This window comes from Salmo salar, chromosome 01 (genome assembly GCF_965601325.2).
Source record: "Salmo salar chromosome 01, fSalSal1, whole genome shotgun sequence".
NCBI lineage: Eukaryota > Metazoa > Chordata > Actinopteri > Salmoniformes > Salmonidae > Salmo > Salmo salar.
Window position 1 is genome coordinate 143892337 of NC_138291.1, and position 15670 is coordinate 143908006.

General features: G+C 42.1%; 1 protein-coding gene across 2 annotated transcripts in view; it reads right to left on the minus strand.

The window, feature by feature from the left end:
• opn4xa (opsin 4xa) overlaps positions 1–15670 on the minus strand; it is a 65938-nt gene that overhangs the window by 36510 nt on the left and 13758 nt on the right. The window contains exon 1 of one of the 2 annotated variants that reach the window (XM_014128739.3): positions 2528–3568. In XM_014128739.3, coding sequence (XP_013984214.1) covers positions 2528–2673 — 146 coding nt within the window. In that variant the 5' untranslated portion in view covers positions 2674–3568. 2 annotated transcript variants of the gene reach the window in all.

The window sequence follows — 15670 nt, forward strand, 5'->3', positions numbered from 1 at the left end:
AGAGCGGCCCTCTCCCAACGGGTGGTATTTATTCAATTGGCCCGGATCAGGTTTTGGACTCGGACCAGAATCAAAATGAATGACTGCCCAGAATCCTACCAAGTACATCGAGCCGTTTCCGTCTACCGGAATGCACCCGACTTTGCCGGCATCTTACCAGAATCCCCCCTGAAGCAGCTCGATGCTAATTTAAATAAATGCATACAAAATTACCAGATTTAGTCATTTTAAATATTACTATTATACATTTTATGCATACAAATTATACCCATCCACCCCCAAAAAAATTATGTCGGAGGAAACACTGTACACCTGGTGACCGTGTCAGCGTGCATGAACCTGGCCCGCCACAGGTGTCACTACAGCGCGATTGGACAAGGACATCCCGGCCAAACTCTCCCGTAACTCGGACGACGCTGGGCCAATTGTACATCGCCTCATGGGTCTCCTGGTCGCGGCAGGCACGGGTAGCAACGCTGTTTGCACTGCGATGCAGTATCTTAGACCGCTGCGTCACTCGGGAGGCTCCATCCAAAGTTTAATGCTTATCAATTGCCTTGCACAAAGTATCAAAATACTAAAATACTACTTAAACAGGACTGTTAATAAAGAATTTAATTAAAATGTTAATTGTATTTTTTGATCACAGAAAATATGTGAAAATATGGAAAAATAATGAAATGTTATATAAAGCAGCCCGTGTAATCATCTGCCAGAGAGTAGCACCCATCGGCCCGAGCCCCAAGTAATACATTTGGGCCAGATAACTCACACCGGAATCGGTCCGAGCTCAATCCTGCATCCTAGCCATAAGTAATACTGCCGAAAGATGGCCCAGACTAGGGCCACATGACGTCGGCCAAGTCTCTCAGCCGAGTGCCCCGACTCTCAGCCGGAATCGGCCCACATCCGTTGTGCTAGCTGGGGTCCGTGTGGTTGTTCGTCAGAGTCGCTAGTAATAGTGGATCATATTAGGTTAACGTTTGGGACATGTAGCCTATTTGAGTCATTATGGAACCAAGACCAGACATAGCAGTTTAAACCTGGATCCTAGTGCACAGTTCACAACGACTGGACCGTTGTCATCACAGTTCCATGATTTAGGGAGGATTATTAGGGTACATTTATAGATGGGTTGGCTGACAATGTCACGAAAGCAATGAGTTCGCTTCTATGGAGCAGAAGTCCGCAAGTTGTTGTGATTCTGGATAGTCAAATAGCTAGCCACAATGACAAGAAGCTGCCATGTGGGGAATTGTAAGTGACTCGTTTCAGCTGGTTCCATCTTGTTCTTGATACCATGTCTTGTTTTGAGGTGTTTTGACTGATTTCATGTCAATGCTAATATGGCCAAAAATGTGCTAGCTAGCTAACCAACAACAGTAATGATGTATTTCAGAGACAAGTACTCATTGTGCAAATGTATTTATGTTTTCAATAGACATTGGAGACGAAATATAGTTTACTTGTTGTCAACAAATCTAAGCCAACCCCGTCTATTTTGCCCCATGGTTGCACTCACATTGGTTTTGTTGTCAAAAAACCAACCCGTCTGTAGGACTATTATTCAACCTCTATTGTACACTTTTCTCACCGTCCAATATTTAATGGATTGAACAGTTGAATATGAGTCAAACCACCATATTTTTGATTAACCAATATATTTCATGAGCAAAGGCTCTCCAACCCTACTTTGCATGATTCATAAATACTTTCCTTACCCTAAATAATGTACAAGATCAGAGTATTTTTAAATGTAGTAATTGGTGCTGAAAAGGAGACAAATATGAATGTCTTTAGATGGCTTTATTTCATTGATCCCTAATATTCTGAACCCATTCTCTCGATATATGGTATTCTAATGAGTCTGTCAAATTCAAATGAAAGTTACACCGTATTTAAAGGGATGGCTTTAGATAAATGTACTGGAGACCCTATTGAATGAAAACTCCACCAGAAAATCTGTTGGCCAGCAAGTGGGAGGATTTTCAGCAGTTGAATTATGTTTATTCAGTGCACGCAAGGGAGCCACACCTGCACAGCCCATAACGTACTTGTATAAGGTAAGTCTGAGTACCAACTACTGAGAAGTGCTTAAATCAAAATGTGTAAAAAGGGCATCGATTTCCTAAGTCTGAATCGGCCCCTTACTGAAGAGCTGAACACAAACAGTTTTGAGGAATTTAAACGGACAGGATTGCACAAAGAACAGGCATATGAAGACAAATCTGAGAGCTAAAACCAAAGGGTGTGAAAATCTGGGATGATTCATATTCTCATGCCTGTTCCCACAACGATCTTCAAATATTCAAATATCCTCTTTTAAATACCTTGCATGGTAAAATCTATCCTGTAATAAACACTTAGTAATTACTTTGGCGAATCAAATAAGAACAGGTTTAGAGGATAAAAGTCTGAAAGAGAGCAGAAACAGACTGGTACCCAGGCTAGAAACACTTGCCCTCTCTCCTCCAACAGGTGATATTCCCTCCTTCATTCCCCTCTTCCCTCAGGTACTGTGGCCTACCTGAAGAAGGCGTACATCACCAGGGCGTTCCCACCGACCCCTACTGCTCCAATCACCACGACAAAACAGGCCACGATGTAATGAGCATGGTCTGGCACATCCACCTTCCGGAAAAAACCTCGGTCCATGTTGTCCATGCCTGACATGCCTGTGACAAAGAGAGAAGCAGACTTGACTCAGTCCATATGAACAACGTAATGGACCATACAAAACTTTCACTAAACCACTTTCACCACAGAGCTCTCCCTCTCTTTCACAACATTTCTGTCTCTCTCTCTCTCTCTCTCTCTGTCTCTCTGTCTCTCTCTCTCTCTCTGTCTCTCTCTCTGTCTGTCTGTTTATTACATAACTGTCTTCCATGGTTTGTCTTGGCTCTATGATATCAGTAGTAAACATTGACTGTTTTCCATCTGATAGAGGATGGAACAAGGTAGTAAGACAACAGCTCTCAGAATTAATCCAAACATCATATCTGACCTCCCATCATCCTCCAGGTGAAATGTGTCCTGTGGTTCAGATATTGATCCCTTCCAGGTAGAGCCTTGTGGCTGAGTTGCTGTGGTGTAGTCAACATACTGTAGCTCTGCCCAGACAGGGGTCCCTTACTCATTGGTGTGAATGCATTGATTGGCTGCAAGCCACTGCACAACAATAACAATCAAAAACCTTTAGTTATCATGGATCTAAGTGTTTGTGACAAGCAACCATTTGGAAAGAGAATTTAGGAGAGACTGCACATACCATGAACAAAACTTAATGTTTGGCCATTTTTGTCTTATAAAAGTGTGTTACTTTTGGTGATACAATTATGCAATATGTGAAATCAGACTCATGAGGTCATAGACTATTTACTTTAATGCAGCATTTTTGTCACTGTTAATAAATTATAATATTGATCACTGGGTTATGTCCATCCATAAAGCTAATGATTAAAGGAAGTGATTAAGCGGTGGCATTTTGTGATGATGAAAATAGCCATGCAGACCCTGCAGTGTGTTGGCTTGGCTCTGGTTGACCGCAACCCCATTGAGGTACTGATTATAAGAGGATTTGTTTATTTATGTTAATGTGATCAAATCAAGACTGCCAAAAGAGTCACGCAATGTCAAGCCATGCCTAGGGTTGGGGAGTAACGGATTACATGTAAGGAATTACAAAAACCGGTAACTGTAATCTGTATGTTACCAGCAAAATACCAGCAAAAAATGTTGTAATCAGATTATAGATACTTTTGAAAAACTAGATGATTACTTCGAGGATTACTTTTAAACTCCGAAAAGATGTTAGCGAGAAAAGAAAATCTTTGACACTTCTCTGTTTTCTCAATGACATTCAAATCACCATTGAAAAAAGGCGCAACTTTAAATTTATACCACCTGAGCGAGTCTGACCACAAGCCATACACCACTATGATGACACCTATGTGTTTGATGGATCGCGGGAAAAGAGCAAGCTTCAGTCCAAGATATGTCTCCCAATGGTGTCGACTGCTGTCGGCATCCAAAGATTATCCAATTTGAATAAACACTTGGAGTTAAGGATGACAGCAGTGGTGTAGTCTACAGCGATACGGATATCACTTATTATTGATATCTACATAGCTGTCACGACTTCCACCGAAGTCGGCCCCTCTCCTTGTTCGGGCGACGTTCGGCGGTCGACGTCACCGGCTTACTAGTTGCCACCGATCTATGTTTCCCTGTTCGTTTGCTTTTGTCTTTATTATTCACACCTGTTTTTGATTCCCTGATTATGTTCATTATTTAACCCTCTGGCTTCCCTGTTTGTCTTGTCCGTGATTGTTTCCTGTTTTGTGATTGTTGGAGGTGGTTTCGCCTAACCCTGTATTTGGATGTGGAAGAAGTTTGATTATGATTTTAGTAAACACGTTATTGTTTACACTCATCCATGTGTCCTGCGCCTGACTCCGACACTTATTCTACTAAAGCATTACAATAGCGCATTGATGTGAATCACACTGCTGCCCTCTCATTTAGCTATTTGCGCCTCACAGATTGTGGTTGTTGTGGATGGCAGTTCACAAATCTAAATGTGTATTTGAACCCAATAATGGTTGAATTCAAGAAGTTAAAGCTGCCTATCAATCATTGTTTTTGAAACCAGTGGACAGCCAGTGAAAAATGTGCTCTTGCAACAGCTGCACAGTGCGGACCCCAGCCAATGGAATAAAAGTGGGGTGTTCAATCTAATTCATACTGATTTAAAAAAATTAAGAAATCCATAGGCCTAATGGACACATGCTCAAACTCAAACACTTATGATAGATTTAAAGGGGCAATCTATAGTTGCTACATCCAATTTTGGACTTATAAATTATACATATATATCCATTGATTCTTAAAAAAATATACCTTATAAATGCCTCATGAGCTTAGTTCAACTTTTGTACCCTATCAGAACCCACAATATAACCTTGTTTTTCTCCAAAGTTTGTAAACATTCTAAATGTAAACAAACACTGTATAGCCTCATAACATGGTTCAAACAATAATTTTGATACCATGGATAGTTAGTCATTGCATCCATAGCTCAGTCTATTAATCTGAGAGTGGTTACATTTCTCCAGGCCCATCCCTAAGCTTTTTACCAAAACAGAGGCGGGGCGGCCGTTTTGTTATTGTTTAATCATTTTTGTCTTCTAATGCCTCTTAAGGGGAAAGTAATCTAAAAGTAACTGAATGTAATCAGATTACATTACTGAGTTTGGGAAATCCAAAAGATATGCTACTGATGACAGTTTTGGACAGGTAACTAGTAACTGTAACGGATTACATTTAGAAAGTAACCTACCCAACCCTGGCCATGCCCCCTCCCTTAATGTGTAGCCATTCAGTTTCTATCTGTGAAATACATCAGAGTTGAGCAGAGTGGTGTGGGTGGGCGTCATTCAACTGCTGTTTATCTGACTGACTGAAGCCCCCTCATCAGTGTGGCTGTCCAAGAGTGTTTCACAGTAATCTCAAGAGGCAATGCTTATTTTACTAATAGCGCAATCGGCACCTTTTGTTTGTGTTTTAGGAGCCATGTGTTTCAGAAGCTCTCCAAAGATGTGTGTTGGGGGAGGTGTGCAGATGCGTCATGCCCATAGGGGGCACAGGGGCACACGCCCCCTCAGATTTGTCCTGTTTTATAAAAATATTTTTGTTGTTGTTTCTCTGTAATATTACTAGCCATCTAGCAATTTTATGAAGTTGGCTTTAGCTAGCCCAGATAGGTTACCAATCTCCCAACCACATAACTTACTACCAAGAAGCTTTTTGAGGCTATCAAATTAGAGTAGCTAGTTTGGCTAACTAGCTTAGCTGGCATGCCTGCTGGCAAGGTTGGTAGCAAGCAATTACTAACCAGATGCCTCACAAGTCCTCAACTGGCAGCTTCATTAAATAGTACCTGCAAAAAAACAGTCTCAAGGTCAACAGTGAAGAGGCGACTCCGGGATGCTGGCCTTCTAAGCAGAGTTGCAAAGAAAAAGCCATATCTCAGACTGGCCAATAAAAAGAGAAGATTAAGATGAGCAAAAGAACACAGACACTGGACAGAGGAACTCTGCCTAGAAGGCCAGCATCCTAGAGTCGCCTCTAAACTGTTGACGTTGAGACTGGTGTTTTACGGGTACTATTTAATGAAGCTGCCCGTTGAGGACTTGTGAGGTGTTTGTTTCTGAAACTAGAAACTCTAATGTACTTGCCCTCTTGCTCAGTTGTGCACCAGGGCCTCCCACTCCTCTTTTTATTCTGGTTAGAGCCAGTTTACGCTGTTCTGTGAAGGGAGTAGTACACAGCGTTGTACGAGATCTTCAGTTTTTTGGCAATATCTCGCATGGAATAGCCTTCATTTCTCAGAACAAGAATAGACTGACGAGTTTCAGAAGAAAGTTATTTGTTTCTGGTCATTTTGAGCCTGTAATCAAACCCACAAATGCTGATGCTCCAGATACTCAACTAGTCTAAAGAAGGCCAGTTTTATTGCTTCTTTAATCAGGACAACCGTTTTCAGCTGTGCTAACATAATTGCAAAAGGGTTTTCTAATGATCAATTAGCCTTTTAAAATGATCAACTTGGATTAGCTAACACAACATGCCATTGGAACACAGGAGTGATGGTTGCTGATAATAGGCCTCTGTACGCCTATATTCGATTAAAAATCAGCCGTGTCCAGCTACAGTAGTAATTTACAACATTAATAACAATGTCTACATTGTATTTCTGATCATTTGATGTTATTTTAATGGACAAAAAATTATATTTTCTTTCAAAAACAAGGACATTTCTAAGTGACCCCAAACTTTTGAACGGTAGTGTGTGTTTAAATACATACTGCTCATAAAAATAAAGGGAACACTTAAACAACACAATGTAACTCCAAGTCAATCACACTTCTGTGAAATCAAACTGTCCACTTAGGAAGCAACACTGATTGACAATAAATTTCACATGCTGTTGTGCAAATGGAATAGACAACAGGTGGAAATTATAGGCAATAAGCAAGACACCCCCAATAAAGGAGTGGTTCAGCAGGTGGTGACCACAGACCACTTCTCAGACTCTGTCTCATGCTTCCTGGCTGATGTTTTGGTCACTTTTGAATGCTGGCGGTGCTTTCACTCTAGTGGTAGCATGAGACAGAGTCTACAACCCACACAAGTGGCTCAGGTAGTGCAGCTCATCCAGGATGGCACATCAATGCGAGCTGTGGCAAGAAGGTTTGCTGTGTCTGTCAGCGTAGTGTCCAGAGCATGGAGGCGCTACCAGGAGACAGGCCAGTACATCAGGAGACGTGGAGGAGGCCGTAGGTGGGCAACAACCCAGCAGCAGGACCGCTACCTCCGCCTTTGTGCAAGGAGGAGCAGGAGGAGCACTGCCAGAGCCCTGCAAAATGACCTCCAGCAGGCCACAAATGTGCATGTGTCTGCTCAAATGGTCCGAAACAGACTCCATGAGGGTGGTATGAGGGCCCGACGTCCACAGGTGGGGGTTGTGCTTACAGCCCAACACCGTGCTGGACGTTTGGCATTTGCCAGAGAACACCAAGATTGGCAAATTCGCCACTGGCGCCCTGTGCTCTTCACAGATGAAAGCAGGTTCACACTGAGCACGTGACAGACGTGACAGAGTCTGGAGACGCCGTGGAGAACGTTCTGCTGCCTGCAACATCCTCCAGCATGTCCGGTTTGGCGGTGGGTCAGTCATGGTGAGGGGTGACATTTCTTTGGGGGGCCACACAGCCCTCCATGTGCTCGCCAGAGGTAGCCTGACTGCCATTAGGTACCGAGATGAGATCCTCAGACCCCTTGTGAGACCATATGCTGGTGCGGTTGGCCCTGGGTTCCTCCTAATGCAAGACAATGCTAGACCTCATGTGGCTGGAGTGTGTCAGCAGTTCCTGCAAGAGGAAGGCATTGATGCTATGGACTGACCCGCCCGTTCCCCAGACCTGAATCCAATTGAGCACATCTGGGACATCATGTCTCGCTCCATCCACCAACGCCACGTTGCACCACAGACTGTCCAGGAGTTGGCGGATGCTTTAGTCCAGGTCTGGGAGGAGATCCCTCAGGAGACCATCCGTCACCTCATCAGGAGCATGCCCAGGCGTTGTAGGGAGGTTATACAGGCACGTGGAGGCCACACACACTACTGAGCCTCATTTTGACTTGTTTTAAGGACATTACATCAAAGTTGGATCAGCCTGTAGTGTGGTTTTCCACTTTAATTTTGAGTGTGACACCAGATCCAGACCTCCATGGGTTGATAAATTGGATTTCCATTGATTATTTTTGTGTGATTTTGTTGTCAGCACATTCAACTATGTAAAGAAAAAAGTATTTAATAAGATTATTTCTTTCATTCAGATCTAGGATGTGTTGTTTAAGTGTTCCCTTTATTTTTTTGAGCAGTGTATATATATATATATATATATATATATATATATATATATATATATATATATATATACATATATACATACATACATACATACATACATACATACATACATACATACATACATACATACATACATACATATATATATATATATATATATATATATATATATATATATATATATATATATATATATATATATATATATAATACCAGTCAAAAGTTTGGACACACCTACTCATTCAAGGCTTTTCTTTATTTTGACTATTTTCTACATTGTAGTGAAGACATCAAAACTATGAAATAACACATATGGAATCATGTAGTATCGAAGAAAAGTGTTAAACAAATCAAAATAAGTAATTAAGATGGCGCTGGAGGAGAAGGCAGACGTTTTACATGCCCCCAGCTGATTTTTTTGTTCATTTATTTGCAACTTATTTTTTTACTTATTTTGTACATAATGTTGCCGCTACCGTCTCTTATGACCGAAATGAAGGTCTAGACATCAGGACTGTGATTACTCACCACGGACTAGCAGAATACTTTTTTTCATTTCATGACTCGACGTAAATGATATACTGCTTCCTCGGGAACAGTCCCCGATCCCCATGACCTGCGTGAAGAGGAGGCGGAGAAAGAGGGGCTAAAGGTCTGGTTGCCTTCTGAGAATTCATAGGCGATAGAGAAAAAAAACACTTCCCTCCATTCTGCTAGCAAATGTGCAATCTTTGGAGTATAAAATTGACGAGTTACGCGGAAGATTAAACTACCAACGGGGGTGGTTTACAGAAGATAGAAGAAGCCCTATTTGGTAAAAGACCAAGTCCATATTATGGCAAGAACAGCTCAAATGCGCAAACGACAGTCTGTCATTACATTAAGACATGATGGTCAGTCAATCAGGAAATGTCAAACTTTGAAAGTTTCTTCAAGTGCAGTCGCAAAAACCATCAAGCACAATGATGAAACTGGCTCTCATGAGGACCGCCACAGGAAAGAAAAACCCAGAGATACCTCTGCTGCAGAGGATAGTTAATTAGAATTAACTGCACCTCAGATTGCAGCCCTAATAAATGCTTCACAGAGTTCAATTAACAGACACATCTCAACATCAACTGTTCAGAGGAGACTGCGTGAATCAGGCCTTCAGGGTCGAATTGCTGCAAAGAAACCACTACTTAAGGACACCAATAAGAAGAAGAGACTTGCTTGGGCCAAGAAACATGAGCAATGGACATTAGACCGGTGGAAATCTGTTCTTTGGTCTGATAAGTCCAAATTTTAGATTTTTGGTTCCAACCACCGTGTCTTTGTGAGACATAGAGTAGGTGAATGGATGATCTCCGGATGTGTAGTCTCCACCGTGAAGCATGGAGGAGGAGGTGTGATGTGTGGGGGTGCTTTGCTGGTGACAGTGTCAATGATGTATTTATAATTCAAGGCACGCATAACCCTTGTGTTGTCTTAAGGGTCAAAAATGACCCGCCACTATGTTTAACCTCAGAGAAAACCCCCTAATGATCTTTTTTAAACTTGAAATTTGATGACTTTTCCTAGAGTGACCCCAACATTAGAAAAAGTGAAACCTTTGTTCATAATTCCATGAAAGCTGTACACAACCAGGGTACAAAGATTGTCTTAGGGTAATTTTTTACCTGGCAGTTATAAAATCATTTACACACCACAAAGAGACACACACACACACACACACACACACACACACACACACACACACACACACACACACACACACACACACACACACACACACACACACACACACACACAATGAGAAATGTAGATTATGTGTGCTACTGATTGAACTCAGCCAGCAGCTCCTGAAGAGGAAGATCACCATGGTTGGCACAGTTAGAAAGAACAAGCCTGAGAGAGGCCTTTCATCAAAGTTTGCCTTCACCCCCACCACCACTCCAGTTTCTTACCTCCCAAAGAGGAACAAGAATGTGGTCCTCCTGAGCACACTGCACAAAACAGCTGAGATGAGTCATCATGAGGACAGGAAGCCAGCCATCATCCTGGACTACAACCACAACAAAGGAGGCGTGGACAACCTGGACAAGGTGATTGGAACTTACAGCTGCAGGAGGATGACTGGCCCCTGGTCATCTTCCATAACATCATTGATGTGTCCTCATACAATGCCTCTGTGATATGGAACAAGATCAACCCTACCTGGATGCCTGATCAGCGGAACATGAGGAGGGTGTTCCTGGAGCAGCTGGGAAAGGCACTTGTAACCCCACACATTTCAAAAAAGGAGCAACTCCGAGTCACAGCAGTCTCTGCAGCACTTGTGAAAGCTGTTCAGGGGGCTGAATCTTGTCCTGATCTGAGGCTGCAGCTGGGGTAGGCAAGAGGAGGAGATGCCAATTCTGGCACCCAAAGAAGGACTGTAAAATAAATACTATGTGCTGCACATGTGAGAAATACATCTGCAAAGTCCATGCACACACACTTGCATACTGTCCTACATGTGCTAATTAGAGTTTATTGATTTATGTTCTTCACATTTTTGTTTTGTATCTATTATCTTATTTTATTCTTATTTATTGTTGTTGTTTATACACCTTGTGGGTGGGGGCAATGGTTAAAAAAATGGGAGAAGACTGGTATTTTGCAGTTGAATTCCTCATTGTACAGTATATAAGAATAGATCACAATGTTGCCAAAAAAGTTAGATTGTTATTTGTTCCCTTCAATAAAATGCATTCAAAACTACTTTCTGCACATTTCTGCTACTTTCTTAGGCTATACAAGTGCTATCTCTTGCTAAAAAATGTATGTTTACACCTATGCAGTACCAATAATAATAATAATAATAATAAACCTCTACTTCAGTAAAGAAAACAATTATGACAGGTGTGTTGTAATAATAATGAGTGGTGTCCACTGATTAAATGCAGTCTTTCTGCATTGTAAAGAGGGAAAACCCAGATATACACAAAGTTTGTGATGAATGACAGGTTGTTTCTTCATGCAAAATAGATTTGGGGTTTAAAGTTCAATTAAGCTGCTTTATTTTAGGGGTTTAGTGAAGGCGGGTCTTTTTTGACTCTTAAGACAAGGGGAGTATACAGAATGTTAAGACTACACAAGGGTTAACCAGCATGGCTACCACAGCATTCTGCAGCAATACGCCATCCTATCTGGTTTGCGCTTAGTGGGACTATCATTTGTTTTTCAACAGGACTATGACCCAAAACACACCTACAGGCTATGTAAGGGCTATTTGACCAAGGAGAGGGATGCAGTGCTGCATCAGATGACCTGGCCGCCACAATCACCCGACCTCAACCCAATTGAGATGGTTTGGGATGAGTTGCACTGCAGAGTGAAGGAAAAGCAGCCAACAAGTGCTCAGCTTATGTGGGAACTCCTTCAAGACTGTTGGAAAAGCGTTCCAGGTGAAGCTGGTTGAGAGAATGTCAAGAGTTTGCAACACTGTCATCAATGCAAAAGGTAGCTACTTTGAAGAATCTAAAATCTAAAATATTTTTTGATTTGTTTAACACTTTTTTGGTTACTACATGATTCCATATGTGTTATTTCATAGTTTTGATGTCTTCACTATTATTATACAATGCAGAAAATAGGAAAAGTAATGAAAAACTGCTGTGTCCAAACTTTTGACTGGTACTGTATATTATTATTTTAGTTATTTTTTTGTGTGTGCCTGTTTTGCATGTTATTTTAGCATTAATACGTGTCACATATCAGTTTGCAAACAATGTAAAAAACAAAATAATTGAGTTAACAAAGCCACATGCAAAGATGGTCTCTTTTTTGAGTAAGGCAGCTCCAAAATGCAGGTGTTTCAGCCTAGCTCAGTGCTTGCTGTGGTCTTGGGTTAACCAGCAGATAATATGGAGCGTAGGGGTTGGTAATGTTCTTTCATTGCGCCGCGATTGGCCCAGTGATCTGTCACTCATCGGGACACTGTTTCACCGCAAAATCTATGTGGAGAGCTCGAAAATAGATTTACATTAGGAGTGCTCATTCAAGAAGGCTCAAGGTCATAAAATGACATCAAATCACGTTATATCTACATAGCTTTGAGTGGACTGATCATGTCAACATGATACTTTCAAAATCTTAGCTAGCAAGCTAGACAAGCAGTTATCATCATGAATCAAGTTGACAATCTACTGGCAAATCCTTTTCAATCCTTATCATATGAAGATAAATTATAGATAAAATGTATATGTAGGGTATGTAAACATTATATAAAGTGGCATTGTTTAAAGTCACTAGTGATACATTTATTACATCCAATTTTTTATGATTAATGTGGCTAGAGATTTGAGTGAGTATGTTGGCAGCAGCCACTCAATGTTAGTGATGGCTGTTTTTCAGTCTCTCGGTCCCAGCTTTAATGCACCTGTACTGACCTCGCCTTCTGGATGATAGCGGGGTGAACATGCAGTGGCTCAGGTGGTTGTTGTCCTTGATGATCTTTCTGGCCTTCCTGTGACATCAGGTGGTGTAGGTGTCCTGGAGGGCAGGTAATTTGCCCCCGGTGATGCATTGTGCAGACCTCATTACCCTCTGGAGAGCCTTACGGTTGTGGGTGGAGCAGTTGCTGTACCAGGCGGTGATACAGCCCAACATGATGCTCTCGATTGTGCATCTGTAAAAGTTTGTGAGTGTTTTCGGTGACAAGCCAAATTTCTTCAGCCTCCTGAGGTTGAAGAGGTGCTGTTGCACCTTCTTCACCACGCTGTCTGTGTGGGTGGACCATTTCAGTTTGACCGTGATGTGTACTCCGAGGAACTTAAAACTTTCCACCTTCTCCGCGACTGTCCTGTTGATGTGGATAGAAGGGTGCTCCCTCTGCTGTTTCCTGAAGTCCATGATCATCTCCTTTGTTTTGTTGAAGTTGAGTGTAAGGTTCTTTTCCTGACACCACACTCTGAGGGCCCTGACCTCCTTCATGTAGGCTGTCTCGTCGTTGTTGGTAATCAAGCTTACCACTGTGGTGTCGTCTGCAAACTTGATGATTGAGTTGGAGGCGTGCATGGCCATGCAGTCATAGGTGAACAGGGAGTAAAGGAGAGGGCTGAGCACGCACCCTTGTGGGGCCCCAGTGTTGAGGATCAGCGGGGTAGAGATGTTGTTTCCTACCCTCACCACCTGGGGCGGCCCATCAGGAAGTCCAGGACCCAATTGCACAGGGCGCGGTCGAGACCCAGCTTAATGACGAGTTTAGAGGGTACTATGGTGTTAAATGCTGAACTGTAATCGGTGAACAGCATTCTTACATAGGTATTCCTCTTGTCCAGATGGGTTAGGGCAGTGTGATTGCGATTGCGTCGTCTGTGGACCTATTGGTGCGGTAAGCAAATTGGAGTGGGTCTAGTGTGTCAGGTAGGGTGGAGGTGATATGATCCTTGACTTGTCTCTCAAAGCACTTCATGATGACGGAAGTGCGTGCTATGGGGCAATAGTCGTTTATCTCAGTTACCTTAGCTTTCTTGGGAACAGGAACAATGGTGGCCCTCTTGAAGCATGTGGGAACAGCAGACTGGGATAGGGATTGATTGAATATGTCTGTAAACACACCAGCCAGCTGGTCTGCGCATGCTCTGAGGACGCGGCTAGGGATGCCGTCTGGGCTGGCAGCCTTGCAAGGGTTAACACCTTTAACCTGTTAGGGCTAGGGGGTAGTATTGACACGGCCGGATAAAAAACGTACCCGATTTAATCTGGTTACTACTCCTGCCCAGTAACTAGAATATGCATATAATTATTGGCTTTGGATAGAAAACACCCTAAAGTTTCTAAAACTGTTTGAATGGTGTCTGTGAGTATAACAGAACTCATATGGCAGGCAAAAACCTGAGAAGATTCCTTACAGGAAGTGCCCTCTCTGACAAGATCTTGTTCTTCTTGTCTCTGTTTATTGAAGACTGAGGATCTTTGCTGTAACATGACACTTCCTACGGCTCCCATAGGCTCTCAGAGCCCGGGAAAAAGCTGAATGATATCGAGGCAGCCCCAGGCTGAAACACATTATCGCGTTTGGATAGTGGCCGGTCAGAGTACTCTGAGACTCAGGCTTGTGCACGAGGGCACGAGATGTTTTTATTTTCTCTCTCTTTGTACGTATACACGCTTTCCCGGTCTGAATATTATCGCTTTTTTACGAGAAAAATGGCATAAAAATTGATTTTAAACAGCGGTTGACATGCTTCGAAGTACGGTAATGGAATATTTAGACATTTTTTGTCACGAAATGCGCCATGCTCGTCACCCTTATTTATCCTTTCGGATAGTGTCTTGAACGCACGAACAAAACGCCGCTATTTGGATATAACAATGGATTATTTGGGACCAAACCAACATTTGTTATTGAAGTAGAAGTCCTGGGAGTGCATTCTGACGAAGAACAGCAAAGGTAATAACATTTTTGTTATAGTAAATCTGACTTTGGTGAGTGCTAAACTTGCTGGGTGTCTAAATAGCTAGCCCTGTGATGCCGGGCTATCTACTTCGAATATTGCAAAATGTGCTTTCACCGAAAAGCTATTTTAAAATCGGACATATCGAGTGCATAGAGGAGTTCTGTATCTATAATTCTTAAAATAATTGTTATGTTTTTTGTGAACGTTTATCGTGAGTAATTTAGTAAATTCACCGGCAGTGTTCGGTGGGAATGCTAGTCACATGCTAGTCACATGCTAATGTAAAAAGCTGGTTTTTGATATAAATATGAACTTGATTGAACAAAACATGCATGTATTGTATAACTTAATGTCCTAGGGTTGTCATCTGATGAAGATCATCAAAGGTTAGTGCTGCATTTAGCTGTGGTTTGGGTTTATGTGACATTATATGCTAGCTTGAAAAATGGGTGTCTGATTATTTCTGGCTGGGTACTCTGCTGACATAATCTAATGTTTTGCTTTCATTGTAAAGCCTTTTTGAAATCGGACAGTGTGGTTAGATTAACGAGAGTCTTGTCTTTAAAATGGTGTAAAATAGTCATATGTTTGAAAAATTGAAGTTTTAGCATTTTTGAGGTATTTGAATATTGCGCCACGGGATTACACTGGCTGTTGAGTAGGTGGGACGCTTGACCTAGCCCAGAGAGGTTATATGTTTTACTCATGTAGGCTGCGGTGAAGGAGAGCCCACAGGTTTTGGTAGCGGGCTGTGTCAGTGGCACTGTATTGTCCTCAAAGCGAGCAAAGAAGTTGTTTAGTTTGTCTGGGA